Source organism: Mus caroli, chromosome 16 (assembly GCF_900094665.2).
Source record: "Mus caroli chromosome 16, CAROLI_EIJ_v1.1, whole genome shotgun sequence".
In the NCBI taxonomy this organism is placed as follows: Eukaryota; Metazoa; Chordata; class Mammalia; order Rodentia; family Muridae; genus Mus; species Mus caroli.
Window position 1 is genome coordinate 71,167,330 of NC_034585.1, and position 22,509 is coordinate 71,189,838.

The 22,509-nt window shown below is 38.5% G+C and overlaps 1 protein-coding gene across 1 annotated transcript in view; it reads right to left on the reverse strand.

Moving 5' to 3' along the window:
• The window catches only part of Samsn1 (SAM domain, SH3 domain and nuclear localization signals 1), an 87,574-nt gene extending 65,976 nt beyond the window's left edge, over positions 1-21,598 (reverse strand). Inside the window, exons 1-2 of the mRNA XM_029470649.1 lie at positions 21,526-21,598; positions 19,504-19,853 (exon numbers count right to left, since the gene is read on the reverse strand). Of these exons, the coding sequence (XP_029326509.1) occupies positions 19,504-19,785 (282 nt within the window). The 5' untranslated portion in view covers positions 19,786-19,853; positions 21,526-21,598. The remainder of the gene's footprint in view (positions 1-19,503; positions 19,854-21,525) is intronic.
• Positions 21,599-22,509: the final 911 nt, after the last annotated feature.

Genomic DNA, 22,509 nt, shown 5'->3' on the forward strand with positions numbered 1-22,509 from the left:
AATTAATTAATATACACTATGTTTTTAAAGTATCATTCATTTCACTCGCTGCAATTATATATCGGTAGTAGTGATAAAAAATTGACATATTCAGAAATATAATAGAAATCTCTAATTGAATAACATTCAAATAAAAGTTTAACAAGACTTCTATTCATTTTAACCATGAAACGTGTGGTAAGAGAAGTTTAAAAATCCATGCAATTGTTCAACAGAGGCTCTTTTAAACACGAAAAGAAAATATGGCGTGTGAGCTGTAGTACCTGGTCTATCTTTGAGATAATACAAGAATCATAAAATGTATCTGGAACCATTCTGGGTCAGAAAGGAAGTAAAGAAGCTGGGAGGATTGTTCCTGGGGAACACTGATTTTGGCATCTAGTGGGAGGGGGAGGACCCACCTTGATTGCTGGAGACAGAGACTAATTGGCTGCAGAACCACTCTGAACATAAACAACAGAAGAGTGAAGCTTTAGGGGCTAAACAGTTTTCCCAAACGTTGAGCCATTGGCTTGCTCATTGCCTAGGACTGTTTGCCTGGGAGTTCCTCTAGCTCAATTGAAGTCATGTGATAGCCAAGAGAGATCTATTCCATTTTTGTAGGAAATTATTTTATTTACACTGAACACAGCAATTAAGTTTGATAACTGCATTAAGTCTATCCAAGAGTTGCGAGGCTGCCAAGAAGAGCACATCACAGAAATGAATCACTCACTTTCAAAAACAAATAGTTATTCCTGCTTAACCCCATGCAATATGATTTGGTTGTATCTTCTTGAATTATTGGCAATAGTGTTCTCATTGAAGACCCCCCAAACACTATAGGCTACTGCCAATACTATTGGTTACCTTCCATAACTTGACAGTAAGACTTCATACACTCCATATGGCTTAGAAAGTGGAGAAACCTAACTCAAATGGAAGTTTCATCTCCATTGACTAGTATTCATAGTTTTAGAATCTGCCCTTAATATAATTATCAATTTCAACCTAGTTACAAGCCCTAAAAGCTATGCTCACAACTCCCTTTTAAGATATATCCTCTGGTGCAATAGTTACACTGATGCTTAACCAATCACTTTTTGGGTTGTATTAGTCTCTGTTTTACTACTATGAAGAGATAGTATGAACAAAGCAACTCTTATAAGAGATGTCATCTCTTTCCCCAATGAGGAGACAGTTTAGTCTATTATTACAGTGAGGAGCATAGCAGCAAGCAGGCAGACATGATTCTGGAGAAGTAGCTGAGAATTCTATATCCAGATCTACAGACAGCAGGAAGAGAGAGACACTGAATCTGGCTTGAGGTTTTGAAACCTCAAAAGCCCACCCATAGTGACACACTTTTTCTGACAAATCCACACATAGGCTAATACTTCTATTCCTCCTCAAGTAGAACCAGTCCTTGGTAACTAGGCATTCAGATGTCTGAGCATCTTGGGGCCACTCTTATTTAAACCAGTACAGGCCTCCTCCACAAGCTAGAACCCGTACCCACGACTGCCATGAAGCACAGAGACCTGAGAATAAATAGGTCATGAGATCCACTACTGTGATTCTTGTAAGTGAGCCTAGGGAAAATGTCTCCTATTAACATACTACTATACACATAGATTAGTGCATTGTTTAGCTGCCAACAGAGCAGAGGGTAATTAACAATAAGAAACATAAAGAAAATAGAGACTTTGGACTCAGTCATAAATGGGATGTCTTTATCATACCTGTTTCCTCATGGTTCAGGGATATATGCAGAAAATGGAGATGGTAAAATTCTGAAGCCAGAGAGGGCTGATGCTATGAAGGAAACAGTGGTTTCCAGATCTAACAGGGTTGAGGAACATGTGGCCTCACAGCTACTGTTGACAACGTGCATGGAACCTGGACAAGAAGCTAAAGCCAGGCAATACCCCAGCATTCATGAGGGGAGGTGGGCATGAAGCTTGTATCTAGCCTAGAGCGTATTCAGAAATAACTGCTGAGAGTGGAAGGCTCCTTTTGTCTAATCAAGTATCAGTGAATATCACAACACAGGGCCAGCTACCTATGCTTAGGGTAGTTGGCCAATACAAGTCAAATTCCAGGGGTTTTAGTCTTTCTCTATAGTAGGGGTCTTTTTTCCTCATTTTTTGTCTGTTTGTTGCAAGAGAGAGGAAGAACATGAATTTGCAAGAGGAGACTAAGGTATAGAAGTTGGTGGACGGGAATTGCAAATATACCATATGAAATTCTCAGTGAAAAAATTAAAAAAAATTATAAAATAACAAATTTTAAGACAGAGAATGAGAACCATATTGAATCAACTGAAACCTTCCCTATTTCTCTTTTAGGGGTATATTAGTATTATCAAGTGCAAAGAACTACAAACAATTAAGTACACAACTTCAAAAATCCCACTCAGACCTAACTAGAATGGTTCAAATATCTGAAAATTTAAAGATCGTGACCAGACAATATTAAAAATTCTTACTTTAGCAAGTGAGCTTCATAATTAGTAAAGCAGATGTTTCTTTAGCTCTTTGAAATGGAGTAACTTTCGCTCTTCAGGGAATGTGAAGGATGCTGGGTTAGAGTCCTGTCATTATATAGCCATGGTGCTGACAGACATCTTATTGGTTCTCAGAACCACGGAGTGCACTCCTGGTGAAGATTGAAAATGGTAGCAAAGAATAAAAAAGAGGCATTGATAAATTACAGGAAGTTTTACCAAAAGAAGTTAAAAGGGTGTTCTTAAGTTCAGATGCTAATATTGAAAGGAAACAAAAAATAAATAAATAAAAAGAAAGCCAGACTGCTTTTACACACTATGAAAGAAAATAAATATTACTATTAGAAAACCTACTTGCACGCAAAATTGTTTTGCAGAATCTAGACAATATGTGGTGAGAAGCCTTATGGTTTATTTTGCCCTTTGCCTGGAACATTTTCTGCTCTGTCATTAAGAAAAGATCCCAGAAACTGATGGAATTTTCAGCAAAGTCAGTTGGAAAGCACCAAAGTCTCTGGTGCTTTCTCTGTGATAACCAGAAGTGTGATAGCATTTTCTGCTCGTTGAAATGTCCTCGAGCATTACGTATTACCAAACTCTGATAACACACAAACAAAATATGTCTCATATGAAACTTGTGAAAAATGCCCAATGCCAAAAAGTCTGGTTTAGCAAGCCTGGAGCTGGCAAGCATTAAAAAATATCTTAGGTAATTCTGTTATTGTTGGTTCATGGAACCAAAGCCAGAAATGCCATTTATAACAATGTTCTAACCAATGGTGAAGCAGAAACGATTTTATTTGGAATCAATAGATGTGCAATGATCCTTTCCTTCTGATTACTTCCTACTTCAAGCCTTCAGTGTCTTACGGAGGCCTCTGATGTCCCCACAGAAGAAGTTCTCTAAGCTACTGACTCATAAATATATCCACCTCTCACTTCTGAGCAGCACTGAGTTCTAATCTGCCTGCAGCTGCTTTTAGAAAGACACATTTCTTCTTTCCCATTGTAAAGTCACCTACTGAAAGTTGTTTGCAATTTGTGGCATCAAAGGTTGATTTTTGCAGTAATCAAGCCCTTTTTCTTCAAGTAGTAGTTTTAAAATAATATGTAGTCATTACGCCTTCTGTAACAAAGTTGCCTTGAGAGTATAGACCCAGGAAGGCATCTTAGCATTCAACCTTTATATGCATTATTTTACAACTAAAGAAACTATAGCTAACACTATCTGACGTATTTTCCAGCGCAGAATCTTCTTTTCACAGGAAGGGTTTCCCATACACAGGAAGTCTATTGGAAGCCACATCGACACTCAGGAAGACCTCTTCCAGTGAGCTAAGCTTTGTTATCCACTATCCAAGGACCTCAATGTCTTAAGTCATGGTTTTCCTTCTTGTAAAGAAATACTGAACATGCGAGCTAATGTCTCGCAGATTTTCTTACTCATAAAAGAAGAGGTTCATAGAGTTGATTTAGGAAACAATTCACCACTTTAACAGAATAAGGTCTCCCGGGATTATTCTTGTTTTCAGGCATTGGATGTACTAAGAAATATCATACAAATTGGCTTCGTTTTCTCTGAAACTATTCTCTTACATAATATGATGACTACTTTTTTTTACAGTTTTCATCTTTGCATTATGCGTTTCAGGCAATGGTTGCTTGTCATGAAGAAATTCAAAGGCAATTTCTTCTCTGGGTTATTTTTTTCATTTTGTTCCCACATATACACATTAGGATTTAGTTTTAATCCCAGCCTGCTGCTTTGATAGATTACTCCTGCATTCTCAGAATCCATCCTGCTATCCCAATCTCAGCCAGGCAGCCATGCCCCTTAGAGTTCTTGCCTTCGGTTTTCTTCAGTTCTATACAGCTCTGAAGGTTATTGATTATGCAAATGCAAAAAAATTAACTCATCAAAAAATAGCACACATAAAGTGGGAACTGGCTGAAGAAACCCAAAGAATATTGTTTTAACGGGAAGCAGTGCCATTAACTGCTACAACTACTGTATTCCTGTTACAGCTTTTTTTTTTTTTTCTGATGTATTTATCACCGAGTGGGAACGGTTTAATCTGTTCCATACAGAGAGAGCAGGAGGAACTCTCAGTGGCCTCGAAATACGATGTCCTTTGCTGCAAACAACTGATTTAAATTTCCTGCAGGTGGCAGATCTAACTTTTCTTTTTTTTTTTTTCCAAGAGGAAATAACCCTTCTCTAAAAGTCAAATTTGTTTTGAAAGCTGTGGTGTCTTTAACCACTTCTTTTTTTTTTTTTTCAGTTTTTCAGTTGACACCCTGTCATGACTTACGGTGGGTTGCATCAATCATTCTAAGTTCTTACAGAAAATATTTTGTGGTGGTTGACTATCACATGCAAGAAACTAAAGTGCCCTTTGCGGGTGACTGCACCGATACCTCTGATTTCTTGCCAAATCATTCAGAATGCCGCAAATCCATTAAATCTCTCAGCGGGGAGGGGAAAAAATTCCCGCATCCTAGAGAGAATTTATGAGTTCATTTCAATCACCACAAATGAGAGCCACCCTTAATATTCATTAGCGATTTTTACAGTGGCAATATGCATTATCTACTCAGATGCCCCTCTGAAAGGCCAATTTCCCTTGAAACTCTGCATGGCTCCCAGCCACTCTGTGGAAACAATGGCCTATGTCCAAGTGGAATGGGGGACGCAAATGAATGACATTTCCTGATCCACTGGTAATGATTCCATTAAGCCATGATGGTGTCTATGAGCTCCAGAGTTTAAAAATCAAAGGGCAGTATCGAAATATATGCTGGAGTCATGGTATCACTTCTCCCCTCTCATCTGTGACCATATGTCCTAAAGTGAATGGGGCTTTTTGGTTGACATCACAAAAGATGACTTTTAAAGCTGACATTTCTTTCATTTAGAGAAATGCCGCTGCTACTGAGGACGTAATCTGTGAGCCTGAGAATTTTTATGAACCTCTGTCTACATTTCACCATTGTTAAAGTCGCCATTCCCCCCAGTCTGTCCTCCCCTCCACACAGGTCTCACCATATGTAGTTGCCATCTTTTCAAAATATAAATTGATTACCTCTCTCCATCCCTTTACCAAGCAAATGAGAAAGAAGCCAGCAAGCAGAAGCCAGCCTCCCTAGTTGTCTAGGTCTCCATTGTTCTTAGAAGATGAACAGTACAACTCAGGTTAACTTACAAGGTCCTGTGGGTCCCCTTCCTCAGTCTTACCTGGTGCCTTTTTTCCTGAGAGATTCAGTCCCCATTCATTCTTACGATTTTTCTATTATTTTTATTTTGGGTTAATTAAGTTCAACTCATTAGACTTGAACTCAACTAGCCATATCACGAAAGTGTTCCCTGATCCCTTGACTCGGTCAGATCTACCTATTAAAGACTTCATGGAACCACATAGAAATGATAGCTATTATCAAAGTTACCAATTTATGTTTTTCTGTGAATATTTTCATTTTTGTCACTAATTTAAAATACTCAATATTTTATTCTTATCCAAAACAATGTGAATATTCCAATTTTTTTTCTTTTGAGCAAAAGAATAAGTAAGTTCTTGCTTTTGAGGATTTTTATACATTGTCTGAGAGTCCTTTATCTGGGTGACATACAGGCTTGGCTTTGGGTTGGGCTGAGGTTAGCTGTAATAAGGGCATATTTCTAACCCAATTATTCATCAGTATGGTTGTATTTAATAGCAGGAAACCATGAGATGCATAAAGATTGTACACTGAATATTCATAAGGAATTTTAGAGTGAATTCAACTACTTGTTTTACAACTACCCAGGAAGGAAAGGGAACATGAATTTCTTTCCTTCATTTTTCATTCTCCTATGAAAAATACTGTTATGACCTGGAGTTATATCCTTGCCCTGAAATAAAGTATCATGAAAAGTGTACAACATCAGGCTATGATAAAGTAGATGAGTTTTTAAAAGCCAAAGTCATTTTACTTGTGTGAGACCTTGCTAATGCAGTGATAATTTGCCATGATGGAGATGCACATTCTTGAGACCAGCAGGCACCCCAGTCCTAAGTCTTGTCTGAGTTTCCCAGAGACTCGCAGGCATAAAGCCACTGGAGCACTCTGGGAAGACTAAAACAAACCTTATTAGATATTTACTCTGAATATTTATAGGGAGGTCATTCTATCTGTATCTTCTGTGAGAAAATTAAAAGTGAAGGAACGAATCATGAAAACTAGGAAAACCCAGCAATGTGCATTCAGTCTCAATTGAGATCCCAAGTAGTTAAAAATTGCGAATGATGCACCTGTAATAGTAACTGTTTTCGTCATCTCTGTGACCCCACAGTCTAAGAAAATACATGAGTTTTCATAGATGCAATGTTCTTGTTCAGTTTTTTCTGCTCAACAAAACAAAACCCAGAAGCTGAGATACATCAAGTAATGAATGAATTCTATAAAAATAATCTAAAAGGTACACTTCAAGGCCACTCACTTGTCTCCATATATGGAATTTGTACCAAGAGTCCCTTAATGCCACATTTATCTCCATCTAATTCATAATTTAAGGAGACATTGTTAAATGTTTGGACTGAGATTTGGGTAGATATTGGTATCAGCGCTTTCATTACCAGCTACAATCCCTCAGCCAATTCATTCAATTTGATATGGTTCAATTTTGTCAAACTCAGAGAGCTAATGTAAGATTGATAAAAGGCGTATTACTCCTTGAATTCTACTTAACAATATCAGAAACTCCCAGTTAGAGTTCATGGATTCGCTTGTGTCACACCATTATATACCGTAAGTTAGGACTGAATGTCCTTACTGATTACACATCAATAAAGCAAGGATTCCCAATGTCTCAGAAATTGAAACGTCATGTTGTTTTCATAAACATCTATGTCCTTAAGGGTTCTGTCTTAAAATCCAGATCTGCCACCAGTTCCTATGCTCAATTATCAATTGTCTTCGACTTTCAAATTTCAGCCCTTGAAGTAGGATAATAATGCCTCCCCACTGATTCCTAACACAAATAAAGTATTTATGAAACCTGCTACATCTCTTGAGGCCATGAATATCATCATACAGATTCACACGTGTGATCATAACTAAACTGTAAAAATACAAGCCAGTCGAGGTTTTAATGGTGTGTAAGCATATGGATGTGTGTGTGTGTGTGTGTGTGTGTGGTTGATGATGATAAACAGGAGGGATCTAGCTGCAATGCAGTGATTTATACTCTGAAATTGTTTTTCCCCCTTCTAGAATTTACTTTAGCTTCTCTCATTTGTTTTTTAAAGAGTTGATTTCTTTGAAATGTCTACCCCCCAAACACAATTATTTTAATAGTTATTATTTAATAATTCTTCTATCTTAGCTGTAAAGAATGAAAATGCTTATAGTTCCGTGTTCCTGGTCAGGAAGTTCCTGGTAGGAACACAACTGAAGTGAATTCACATGCATGGTTGCTTGTTCTGTCTGACCTTGTTTGAGTTATAACTGGTGTTGTGTCCAGAGAACACAAGGGAGAGGGAAACGTAGGACAGAGGAAGTTATAGTCTGTCTGGTAAACATGAAAATAAAAATATTAAACCTAAAATAGCTTGTGGAAAAGAAACAAGCACACATCCATGTGAGTAGGGCTAACAACAGTCATTTAAAGAGTGGAGAGGAAAGAGCAGCTTTGAGAGCATCGGAAGAATTGCTGATATGCTGACTTATAAATCTGCTTTAGCGTGTAGACTGCTTTTATCCATATACCATCATATCACAAAATGTGGGCGATGGAAAGAACTTGAAAACTCTTGCCTGTCTAAAGCATGAGTTAGAAGTTAACAGAGATTAAGCAAACAGACACAACAATATCTTAGTAAGTGAAAACACTAAACTTACAGCTCAGTCAAGTCCCAGTTGAAAATTGCTTTCCTTTGGGTCATAACAGCCATGATGGCAACATAAAATAAGACTTTGTCCTTATCTCATTTAGTAATACTGAATGGGGAAATGTTTGTGCCACAAAAGGCAATTGGGCAATACGTACTATTCTGAATGCTTCTATACAAAACACTCAAACAGTCATCCTCTCATTTCCCAGATCTTGAAGTCCATCTTTGATCAAGTGCTTTATGGTGTTGACCACAGGAGAATGTTGAACTCCAACTACAGATCTGAAATTTCCCTGTGGTCCAGGAGTACATGTGGATCCCTTCAGATTGGTGTCCATTGTCCTTCTTCCCTTTGAGCCAACAATGAAGTTGATTTCAACCTTCTTGTGGCAGCCAAAACATAGGTTCCAGTTCATTATCATGAGCATGATTCATGTCATTTTATGTTGACTCTATAAGGAATGTCAACTCAGGTTTCTCCTGAATTTGGTGAAGTTATATATGCAAGCAAAAAAAAAAAAAGTGAGGGGCGGAATCTTGTGCTGATACATATTGTCAAATTGAAAATTAACAATAAGAAGCCATTCTGTGGGCATGTCTGTGGGAGAATGTCTAGGTTTGGTTACTTGAGGTGGGAAGACCTACCCTTAAGTGAGTTATATCATTGCATAAAGTGAATTAAAAAAAAAACTAACTTGGGGCAGCATTCATCTCTCTCCATTTCCCAACTAGGGAAACAATGGGCCCAGCTACCCCAGGCTCTTGTGTCCATGTTTCCTCTCTCTTGATGCAGGGGACCCTCAAGCTGGGAGCCACAGTAAACCTTTGCTTTCTTAAGTCACCTTTATCAGGCATGTTGTCACAGCAACAAAAAAAAAGGGGGGGAGGAAAAAGTGACACACTTAGGCAAGAATGTCTTGGTTTCTGTGCCTATTTTGGAATTCCATCTGAGTTCTGTTTTTCTAACTTACATTATGAAGGTTTTGTGGTTGAGAAGTGCCAAACTTCAACCCCCAAAATTAGACTGGCTCGAAGGCTCTATTGTTATGTCCCAAGAGTCTATGTTAGAATATCTCTATTTACCTTGGACTTTGAGACTATTACTTCAAACAGAGCAATTACACTTTCTCACTTTATCTGGATTTCATATTGTAATATATTTTATTTGGAATGACATTTAAACATTTTATATGCATTTAGAAATTACTTTCCTCAAATTCAACCTAAAGAATTTCCCATAAACCTGACAATATATAATGTTACATTTCTTGGCATTTTAAATATTTCTTTCAAAGGCTTATTTTTTAAGAATATAAAATATGTTTGCATGTCTGGTTAGATCTTCCCCAGGATACTTGATATGTATACAGATAATGCAGGATCTTTGTAGCCTAGTGAATGTTTACACAAAGGAATGTACTTACTTATTTTCTGTTTTAAACACTTCCATTAAATAAGATAGCATAGACTGTCCACTATAAATATGAAATAGTAGCTCATTTGCCTACCCCTCCTCCCAAACCTTCTCATATCCCCCTAGCCTCTCTGGGTCATACACTGAATGGCTCAGGCACTTGGCAAGAATTTGTTATATAATGAAATAATGAATGGATGAATATGTTGTCTTTAAATTCTTCTCTTGGGTAGATGCTGATTCTCCCTCCATGAAGCACTATATTGACAATAATTAAAAGTGTATCATGAAGATTACTCATAATTAACACTTTATTCATGTTCATTTAAAAGTATATTTAGATTCATTTTTGAAGTTCATTCCTTTCAGTGCTGAGTGCAGGAAGTGTAACTGTCTTTTTGAATCATGCATTCTATTTTTCCTATCAAATGTTTCAATTCATATAGTTATTTGCAATGACTTTAGTTTTTCACTTTCTTCAAATCTCTCAGTAAATCTGCTCATTCTATCACACCATAACACCAGCATAGATAAAGTTTACAACTCAAGCAACAAGTGATTCTTAATGACTTAGAGTTGGAACATGACATGTTAAACATGTGTTAGTACTCATTGAATAAAAAAAAAAAAAACTGTTTTAAATGAGACCACAGACATTTTTTATACGAACCTAACATCATCATTTAAGCAGACAAAATCTGTGAAGTTAGATTCATCCTTTTATCGTCCTTATTTTCACATTGCTTTCTTTGTGAGGTCCTCTTATGTATGATTCCCTTTCACAATGATTTTTAATTTGTAGGTCACTCCTTGAATTCTTACTAGTTCATTCAGTAGTTCCAATGCTTTAGAAGTCATCAAATAAATAGAAATGAAAGGCAAAAATGAGGAAATCATCATATATTAAAACATTGGAAGAAAGAAACCACATTTTACTCATGTCAAAGATTGTGTGAAGCAGATAGAGACAATGGTTGTCTTAGATTTTCTATCCCTGTTAAACCCAGGTGACAGAAATAAAACAAGGAGGAAGGGTTTGTTGCATGCATGGCTTCAGAGGTAGTCTACTATGACTGGAATGGCAAGAGGGAGTTGTGTATTTCACATCATAGCAGGCTGAAAAGAGGCAAGCCACAGCATGACAGCCTACTTCATACAGGCATCACCTTCCACAACTTTGTCATGTCCAAGTAATCCAATAAAAATTTAAATCCTCTGTTGGATGTAGGGTTAGTGAAGATCTTTTCCTAGACTGTAAGTTGTGATTTTCATCCTGAAGATGGTGTCCTTTGACTTATAGAAGCTTTCCAATTTCATAAGGCGTCATTTATTAATTCTTGATCTTAGTGCCTAAGCCATTGGTATTCTGTTCAGTAAGTTGTCTCATGTACTGACAAGTTCAAAATTATTCCCTACTTTCTGTTCTATTAGATTAAGTGTGTGTGGTTACAAAATAAATAGAGAACTTAAGAAGTTAGACACTGACAATCCAAATAACCCAATTTAAAAATGGTGTACAGAGTTAAACAGAGAATTCTCAACTGAAGACTCTGCAATGGCCAAGAGCCAGCTAAGGAAATGTTCAATGTCTGTAGTCATTAGGGTAATTCAAATCGAAACAACTCTAAGATTCTACCTTATACCCCTCAGAATGGCTAAGATCAAAAACTCAAAGAACAGCCCAGGCTGGTGAAGTTGTGGAGCAAGAGGAACACCCCTCCACTGTTGTGGGGAATGCAAGCTTGTACAACCTCTCTGGAAATCAATTTGGAAGTTTCTCGAAAGATTGAGAATAGTTCTACATCAAGACTCAGCAATACCACTCCTGGGCCTATACCCAAATGATGCTTCATAATCCCACAAGGACACTTACTCGACTATGTCTATAGCAGCTTTATTCATAATAGCTAGAAATTAGAAACAACCTAGATGTCTCTCAACTGAAGCATGGATAAAGAAAATGTGGTATATCTATACAATAGAATAGTACTCAGACAACAAAAATAGAACATCTTGAATTTCAGGCAAATGAGTAGAACTAGAAAATATCCTGCATGAGGAAACTCAGACCCCAAAGGACTTGCATGGTATGTACTCACTTATTGGTAGATATTAGCCATAAAGGATAGGATAACCATACTACAATCAACAGAACCAAAGAAGCCAAACAACAAGGAGGGCACAAGGGAGGATGTTTGAATCTGTCTCAAAAGGGGAAACAAAATGGATATTGGAGGTTGATGGAAGGAGGGAATTGTGTGGAAGAGGGGATGGAGAGGGGAGCAGGGCATGGTGGGGAAGATCATATGTAAGGAGAGCAGAGGAGAAAGAAGGGAAACGGCTGGTGAGGGCATCTCTAGGACATGATAGAATGGGAAGAGGCCCCAGAGGGCCTAAGGGGGTGACTCTAGCTGAGATTCCTAGCAGCTGCGGGATATGGTTACTGAAGTGGCCACTTCCTGTATCCAGGCAGGACTCACAGGAAGAATGTGGACAGCAACCCACTCAGAAAGCTTTCGACCCAAAATGTATCCTGACTACAAGACGTGAAGGGACAAAGATAGAGCAGAGAGTGTGGGAATGGCCAACCACCCCAAATGAATCTCTGACACTATTAAAGATACTCTGTTGTGTTTGCAGACAGGAACTTAGCATATCTGTCCTCTGAGAGGTTCCACCCAGAAGCCACTGGAAAGAGATGTAAGGCTCACACCTGAACATTAGGTGGAACTCAGGAAGGCTTATGGAAGAGTTGGCAGAAAGAGTGAGGAACCCAAAGGGGACAGAGACTCCACAGGAAGACCAAAAGAGTCAACTAACCTGGACCTTTGGGGCTCCCAGGGACAGAATTACAATCAGAGAGTGAACAGGGACAAAACCTAGACTCTCTTCATATATGTAATAGATGAGTAGCTTGGCCTTCATGTGGGTCCTCCAAACGATTGTCCCTGAGCCTGTTGCCTGCCTGCCTGCCTGCCTGCCTGCCTTTGGATCCTGTGCCCCTAAATGGACAGCCTTGTCTGGCCTTAATGGGAGAGGTTGTGCCTAGTTCTACAGTAACTTGATGTTGGGGGAGAGCATGTTGACACCACTCAAAAGTGAAGGGAAAGGAGGAATGGGGATATTTGTCTGAGGGAGTACTAGGAGGAAAGGAAGGGCTGATATTGTGTTTTAAAGGGAATAAATAAATAGTTTTAATTTAAAAAGTTCAAATCCTCTGATGGATGAATCATTGAAAAGTTCCCATGATATCATTATATTCCACACTGCTCTCATAGACACACATATAAGTGTGCTTTATGCTATCTCATAAGCTTTTCCCAAGATCATCAGAAGGGTAAGATTATATGTCAGGTACCATGTGACCTGTTGGTTGGAAGGTCAGGTAAAGATCAGTGATTCTGGAGGGGATTCCCACAAATGTCAGAACAGAGAAACAAAGAGGAAGACAGACATAATTAACTTGTGTTGATAGCATGGGAAACCTTGGACATGTATAAAGGTCCTCTAAACAGTTACAGAGTTTGAAGTGAACTGATTTATCTCATTTACCTGTTTTCTATGGCAGCCTGTACATTTATATACCACTTAAGCAAAAGGCTATGTATTCCAAGAATACTTTCACATGTTGATAGTTGCCTTCTATTGTTCCCATTGCAACTAGCAGAATAATGGTAAAGAATTTGGTTCCTTTTTTATGGTATGGCATAATCAGAGATCCTGTTCTCAATGAAATACCCTCACTAAAAATATTTCCGTTATCCCTACTTTCGGTTTGTTATAGCATTTTGGTGAATGGTCACAAGATATTCTGTTCCCTCAAGCCTTTCCCATCCTCGGATTGCTTTACATCGCATGTGGTTGCTTTTCCCAGCCTCAGAGACCGTGTCCAAATTTTACCTATCATACCTTTGTTGACCTATCTGGTCTCTCTTACGTTCAGTTGTCGTCCTAACTGATGTGGACTCTTTGTGGTTCCTCACTTGGCTTTTGGTTCATTCTGGATTCCGATGGGCTTCTTCCTCACAGATTCTCCGTTGCTACCACTTTCAATTCACGTTGCTATAAAAGTAAATTTCAAACTCTTTTAGACGTGTTCCAGTTTGCTTTCTGCTCTTGTGATAATAAACACCATGAAGAAAAGTGCTGTGCTGCCGTGGGAGAAAATGTTTATTTGGCTTATATTCCTAATCATCCATCACTGAGCGAAATCAGGGTACACTGGCACTGAGGCTGAGACCTTGGAGGAATCTTCACTGCTTATTCCTTTGCTCTGAGGCTCAGATATAGCTTGCTTTCCTGACAGTGCCACCCACCGTGGGTTGTCACCTCCTACATCAATCATCAAGAAGAGAATCTCTTATTTACATGATCATAAAGCAGCCTGTGAGGCAGTTCTTTAATTTGGGTGCCTCATCATAAAGGATGCAAAGTTGTGTCAGTCTGCAAGGACAGAACTGTGTAACTGTATATAGTTTACTTTTTTATATCTAAATTACTTTGATTTCTTTATAAAATTGTGTGTGTGTGTGTGTGTGTGTGTGTGTGTGTGCATGAATGCATAAACATGCCTGTACTGGCTGGTTTTGTGTGTCAACTTGACACAAACTGGAGTTATCACACAGAAAAGAGTCTTGATTGAAGAAATGCCTCCATGAGATCCAGCTGTAAGGCATTTTCCCAAGGAGTGATCAAGCGTAGGAGAGCCCAGTCCACTGTGGGTGGTGTCATCCCTAGGCTGGTAGACCTGGGTTCTATAAGCAAGCAAGCTGAGCAAACCAGGGAAAACAAGCCAGTAAGTAACATCCCTCCATGGCCTCTGCATCAGCTCCTGCTTCCTGACCTGCTTGAGTTCCAGTCCTGACTTTTTTGGTGATGAACAGCAATGTGGAAAGTCTAAGCTAAATAAACCCTTTCCTCCCCAAATTGCTTCCTGGTCATGGTGGTTTGTGAAGGAATGGAAGCCCTGACTAAGACACTGCCACCGTGTTTTTTATGGAAGGCAGAGGTCAGCTTGTGAAAGTAAGTGTCCATCTTCTTTCTTGTGGTTTCCAAGTATTAAAATAAGTAGTCAGGATCAGTGGTCAGTGCTTTTATGTGTTCCCCCACTTCTATTTCTCAATGAGATAAAAAATATTTTGCTTATCCTTTTTATCAACCTGAAACAAATATCATAATATTCTACTCCAGTTAAGTCTGCTTTTTTTTGTAACACACAAACACTCATATTTCCTTTGAGCCTATAGCTCATACTCCTGTGCTCCTCTTTTAGATGTTCCAGGCTTTTAGTATACAAGCATCCTAAGTACCCTTCAGTCTCTCTTGTGAATTGGCTCTAAACACTTGGATTCAACATCACTTTGGGGTGCCTCCACCATTATCTCTCTTTAGGTGCATCTAAAACCCTTTCTCAAAAGCACGAGTCTCATATGTTAGAAAAGACAGACATCAGTGTTTTTCCTTTTGATGTTTTTCTTGCAACATACACACATTTATCAACCTGATTGGTTCCTTATACATCTCAGCTTGAATCAATTCCACAGTCTCTTGTCTTTTTCCACTCTTTAGACCCTTCAGATCTTGCAAGCAGCTCGACTGTTTCTGTACGTCACTCACTTGTTGACTTCTGTGAAGCATCCTTCACAGAAGATGCACTTGCACGTATGATTCGGTTTGCTCATATTCTCAACCAAATAAGATTCTGCTTCTTTCTACTCTTAACACAAACCTCTGAGTTGTTTAACTGAGGAGTAATCTTGGGTGCTGTTGACAGACATCTAACATGTTTCAGCTTATCATCTCATTGGCCCTATTCTCTGCAAATGGTCACTTTGGGTGTCATTAAGGAGAACTGGACTGAGTGGAGACTGAAGCTTCTGCACACAGTTGGAGTTAGTGAGTTAAAGGGGAGGTTCATTCAGGTTCACGCTTGTGTTCATGTCTGTGTTGGGTTGGATCTTCAGAACCAGCCTGAAGAATACAAGCCTGAACGGGGACTTTGGAGAGTCATATAGGAGGAAGTAAGGGTTAGGACTGCAATATGGTACTCAGACACAGCTCCACCATAACTGAGCATGCTGGCATATATATGTATATATTCATACTTTTACCCTTTAAAATCACACAAGTGTCACCTCTGACTACCTGTCATTAACAGTAACTCTCATGTCAAAAGTACACCTTTTCCCTTAACACTGTCTGTCTTCTGTACCTCTGTGGAATGAAAGTTAAATAACCGAAATCATAACTCTGCAATTACTATAGAAAAAAGACCAGCAATGCTAAAATGAAGTGGGATAGTTTTCGCTTGTTATCATTATGGAGTATAGGTGTAGAATATAAAAATAATAATTTGCTCTCATCCCACTTCTTTGGCTCTGGTGTCTCAAATCCCTTAGTGTAAGTGTTCTCATTAAGTTTACCAAACCAATTTAACTCCAACACGATCTTGACTAACTCTTCAAATCCACTGAGGCCATCCTGTCACAAATGCTGAATGTTACCATTTGAAATTCCAAGCATTCAGCAGATATGTTTGACCTTCTAGCAAGTAAACTCAGTCCTTCAGTTATGCATTAAGACACACAAGATCATTGAAATAAAGAAGACGACAATGGCACTTCTGTGTTTACCTACCACAAGCACTCACATGAACCCAAAACCAGGATTTACAAATGACTGGATTCATTAGAAAAACTTTGGTGGTGTGAACAGAAAAGCAAAGATGAATTGTTGGTCTCAAGATGCTTAGAAATGAAACACGGGAAGAAATGATACATGGCTCAGAGCACTGAACAGAGGACTCGGTTTTCATTCATCCACATACGTGGCTACTCACAATCCTCTCTAGTGCCAGTACTAGGGAATCTGACACCACTTCCTAAAGCACTCACACAGGTAAAAGTAAATAAACTTAAAAAAAAAAAAAGAACTTTCAACGGTATTTAGAAAGAAAGTCCATTGGTTTATAAACTATATTCATTTAAGCAGCAAGTTCTACTCTTATGTTTATTTCATTCCATTCTAGGGACAATGGACTTACAAATTCCTTACAGGAAGAAAAACAGTGTCTGGTTCCAGTACCTGCTAGAATATAGCAGGCTCCATGAAGACAATGTATATGGTGAGCTCTCTAACATAATGGCCAATTTTCTGATGCCTCGGAGTACAGGTTAAGTGTCTGGTGGATGTATAATGAAACAATAAGATGTTTACATAACCAAGGAGGCTAACGTGAAGAGAAATGACCTCCATCTGTCATGGTTACAGCGAGGATTTCTAAGAGACAAAGCATCTGATGTGAGCTTATGAGATGGAGAAATGGCGCTAAAAGTGACATGCATGGAAGGGACCATCACACAGAGACACAGAAACAGAGAGCTCAAGGCAGCTTTTAGACATCTCCAGTGGTCACTTTGGCAGTCCAGCCCAGGCTGGCAATGAGATGAGAGTGAAAAATTAGATTGAAGCCTGTCTGCTGAATCTAGAAATGCCAGGGCTGGCAGTGCAGATTTTATTCTTGAGGAAAGCTCTGGACATTCCTGCCTATCCTGTCCTGTATCAGCTTTGACATTTGCTAAAGAATCAACATCTTTCATCTTGCTTCTGAAACTATCACTGTCTTCAAAAACTGGTCCCAGGTCGTTATATTGGGAGCTCCTCTCAAAGAAGCTGCTGAAAAGATGCCTGCCAACTCCAGCTGCCCCGGAAAAGGATGACAGAAGAAAGATGAGATCTATCCCTAAGAGTGGTCCTGATGCAGCTCATCTCACTGCTGTCACTGCTTACAACTGTTACAGACAGCAGTTAGATAGATAACTGGCTATAGACACCAGTCACATAGATAGATGGATTGATGGATAGATGGAAGGATGGATGGATGGATGGATGGATGGATGGATGGATGGATAGATAGATATAGAGATATAGAGATATAGAGATATAGAGATATAGAGATTTAGAGATATATAGATATAGAGATATAGAGATATAGAGATATAGCTAGGACAGATAGATGATAGATAGATAGATAGATAGATAGATAGATAGATAGATAGATAGATAGAGATATGATAGATATAGAGATTATAGATATATAGACAGGATAGATAGAAGATAGATAGATATAGAAATGATAGATATAGATATATAGATAGAGATAGACAGATAGAAATGATAGATGTATAAATGAGAGAGAAAGAAAGAGAGAGAGAGAGAGAGACAGACAGACAGACAGAGAGAGAGATATCATGGTGCTCTACTCACACGTGATCTTAGCATCCGTCCTCAGAGACACAGATAATACTTATGCTTGTGCTTAGTTTATGCATGGCTGTCTGTGTGTGAGTACGTGCACTGGAGTGCGGAATTCAGGGGAGGCCTGAAGGCATACATTGCTCTGGAGCTGGATTTACAAACAATTGTAAGCTATCTAATGTGTTTGCTGGAGGTAAGACTTGTTACCGATCCCAGAACTCTGCAAGTTCTTCACTTCTGGGTCCTCTCTCCAGCCTCAACCTTCCGAGGTCTAATGAGCAAATTTTACAACATGGCAAGAGTTTCACAAAACAATGAGACTTTTCAGAAGCCTTCAATGCCTTATAAATTACAGCTGCTCTCTAGTGAGAGATTAATCTTTAGAGAAAATGGCATAGAACAGGCTTCCTGGGTACACACAGCACTCCATTAATCCTGTACAAATAAACTGAATTGTTAACTCGAAGAAAATTAAGGTACAGTGTACACCTAAGGAAGGAACTTAGAACCAAGATAAAATGTTGTTAGGTCCTAGATGATTTATGATATTTAATTTTGGCTTCTCAGGGTACCTTGTGCATTTAATATTACTATTTTCATTTCACAGTCCAAAAAATTAAGATTAAAGGGTTTGAGAATTTGGCTAAGCTGAAAAAGAAGCAAAGCTAGAAACCAAATCAAATTTGTCTGTTTATAAAGTTATATTCTTTCTCATGTAGTCCACAATCCTAGTGTGTGGGAAAATACAATAAAATATTAGATAAAAAGAGAATCTCCAACATATGATCATATGGATTCCGGATATGGACTCATATTCTTTCCCTGTTTGGCTTCTGACTTTTCCTAACATGTCTGTGCTATAGTTTCTATACTTGTGAAGGCATTGGGAAATATTAGTAGCGTAATACTAGAATAAACCCTTACCCTATAGTTACTATGTGATTGAGATTATTTAACTCATGTGAAAGGCTCTTGACAATGGCAGGCCCACTCTTCATTTTTGTGGTTGTTGGACAGTGAAATCTTACTAAAACAGTAGTAATTTAGACAAAACAAAGACCATTTTCTTGACCCTAAGCAGTAGCTAAAGCCTCATTCATCTGAAAAGAAGCTTCTCAAATATACTTCTGTGTAGTGTAATACACACACACACACACACACACATATATACATATATATACACACATATATACATATATTCACACACACACACACACATATATACATATATATATATACACACATATATACATATATTCACACACACACACACACACATATAAATTCCAGAGAGAGAGAGAGAGAACATATACAGCATTAACAAGCAGTGGGGCAGTGGGAGCATCTCTGATCTTTGGAAGGTCAATGTAACACTGGTGATTTTCCTCACTCTGATTAACACACTTGTTACCGTTTTTTTCCGTGTTGGTACAAAGCTTCAAGTTAAGATGATATACTTATATGGCTTAAAACCTTACCCATGTACTTAAGAGATCCATGTCTGTGTAAGAAGCTTTGAGACGAAGATGCTGACAAGAGGAACAGCTGCCCCAGTATCCTCCTTGGCCAATTGGAAAATCAGTGCTTGCCCAGAATGGGTTTTCTGGGAACGGTTTCAAGTTCCCCCACACTGGCACTTCAATCTCATAAGGAGATACTGGGACTTCCTGGTTGTGTGCATTTGAAATGCGAGTTCCACTGAGGGGTGCAGAAAGGGATTCTGGTCTAGCATTCAGGTTTTTGCTTTTCTTGGTGGCCATGTCAATATCTTTCTTTCCTTGGGATTTGGTTAATTTCACACAAGAAAGCAATGTGTCCTCACCGCCTTCTGAAAGATAAAAAACAAAACAAAACAAAACAAAACAAAACAAAACAAAATAAAATAAAACCCATGAGCTAAAATAATCAAGACTAATGCTTCCTCACACAGAGAAAGTGTATATGCTATGCTTTCTCTTGTTTATTAGAAATGAAGGAACAGCCCAGGATAAGCCAGGAAGTCAGTCAGTTTCACAAAGCAACTTAAAATCACATATCTTTTAAAAAGCAAGTACATTTGGTATACGAAATTGTTTGATGAAAGTCAATTTTACTTAAACTTTTCAAAATGATATCTGTTGATTACCATTAATTAGATTGAAATGAATAGACTTCCAGGCAGACGGTATGTTGAAAGACACTTGAGGGAAAACTGAGAATTGAAAAACATCCTCACATCTTATAAGCATAACTTGGAGTGTTTCTATTCATAAATATTTTAATTTTTGAGACCATATGTGTAAGAAATCATCATATGGAAGAAAATTAAATCATTTGCCTCTCTTAAAGAGCTGAAATCTCAGAGGATGGGACTGAAATAATATTTGCATTCAGATTTTTCTATTTTAATATTATTCTCCAGAGATATTTTTTGCATAGTATATATCTCATATATTTGCCAAGAAAAAAAATGAAAGAAAGTGGAAGAAGGTATAACATCTTCAGCATAATCATAAAGTACACTAGTAAGTTATCAATGTGTACAGCATGGCAGCCCGTTTAATGAAATGACTAGTGTCCATGGAGGACTGCTCCTAGAGCCTGTGCATGAAAATGAATACTGTGAATCTGTATAGATTAAGATTTTTAAAGTTTAACTTCTGAAATAAGTATGGAGAGTAACAATATTAATGCAATACACTATTAATATACTGCATGAAAAGTTACATCTCTCTCTCTTTTCCTCTCTCTCTCTCTCTCTCTCTCTCTCTCTCTCTCTCTCTCTCTCTCTCTCCCTCCTTCCCTCCCTCCCTCTCTGATGGTACATATAACCTATAAAGCATATATACTGGATAAAGGAATGGTTCGCTATTTGGACGTCTAAATCCCTGGCTAGAAGGACAAGGACATCATCAGACTTCAACATCTATAAATTGGTTATTTCAGGGAATTTTCCCTTCATATTTTCTGCGCTGAGTTGATTGTGTCCAGTCGAAGCTGTGGGAAACAGAACAGCAACTGAAGAAAAAGCTCCTGCCACATGTAACTAATTACAGGTACAACAATGTGAATCACTCCAGGGGAGTAGCTCTATGTGTTGAATCTCACCTGGTACAAGTCAAAGTTGGACAAGCAAAAAAAGAAAAGTTGTTCACAGAGTTGTGTAAATAAACAATTACAAACGAGAGTTGTGTGGCATAGACAGTGCACCTTTCTTTACTCACATTGAAAAACTACAAATACTGTTTTCTATGGCCTGAAAATGGGAGCACAGAACACAGCCAACCCATACTGTTCCAAGCTTGAGCCAAAGCACTCTCACCTGCTTCCTGGACTTCCAGATGAGGAAATGGGGGATGCGGTGAAGTTCAGGAATTGCAGCTAGAATCTCTGTTTTCAAATAACAATGCAGAAAAGGCTCAAAGGTCAATGATTCCGTTAAGACCATATCAGAACAGACGTCACTATACAAGAGTGGCTAGTCCTTCCTCAGAGACTTTGGAAGAAAGTGGATTACTCACGGGGGTCTATTAACACAGGCTTCACCTCTTGCAGGCTCGGCACCCTGGCTTTTCTGATCCACAGCCATTTCTGCAGCCGATTTAATGTTCTCATTGATCCCACTGGCTCACCACCTGATTTTATGGCCTAGCACAAACACAGAGCAAGACAGAGTCAAATTACTCTTCATAAAAGATTAAATATAAAATATGCCAAGATCATAAATGTGAGGAAATTAATAATGTGGTCTTAAAAGCGGAAGCCTGGGACAATTTAAGCAATAACTTGAAAGTCCACCATATGTTGGGGAATTCAAAATTATAAAATAAGCTACATCTAGCTATTTATACCAAAGCAGAGCAGGTTTATCAATGTATCTTTTTACCTGGAAATACAACAAAATGGGATGAACCCAGAGCAATCTATAAAATGGCTCAGTCTTGCCTAGTATGAGATGCTGGAAAGGAATAAATAAGTCTTTCACAGCAAAAGAGTGTTGGGTTATCAGGCTTGACACTGCTACCAGCAAGTATTAGAAGAGATAGAACACAAGGAAAGAGAAAGAGTACACTCTGAGAGTGAAAGAAAAGATGTCTCTACTTTCCTTTTAGAGATGACTGTAGAGCTGTGTTAGGTGAGGTCTTTAATACTAAAACAAAGGATACTGATTCTTGCGCGCTTCCATCTCGCCAGCAAGAATGATGCTGCAACAGGATCCTTCTGCACACATTTATTGGGAGAGCTTGATTGTAGAGACGAAGAGACCCCAAGCCCAGAACTGGTGCTGCCTATATAGGCCTAGGAGAGGCGTGTCTCACACCCGGATTGGTTGAGCATTCTACCTCATTTGCATGTTCCTCATCTGATTGGTTATTCTCTCTCAGTACCTCACAAAACCTCATTAACATACCTCATTTGCATGTCTCACATCTGATTGGATAACTCTCTTAGTACTTTGCCTCATTATCATGCCCGGGCCAGGCAGTGTTTTGGCGAAAAAACTT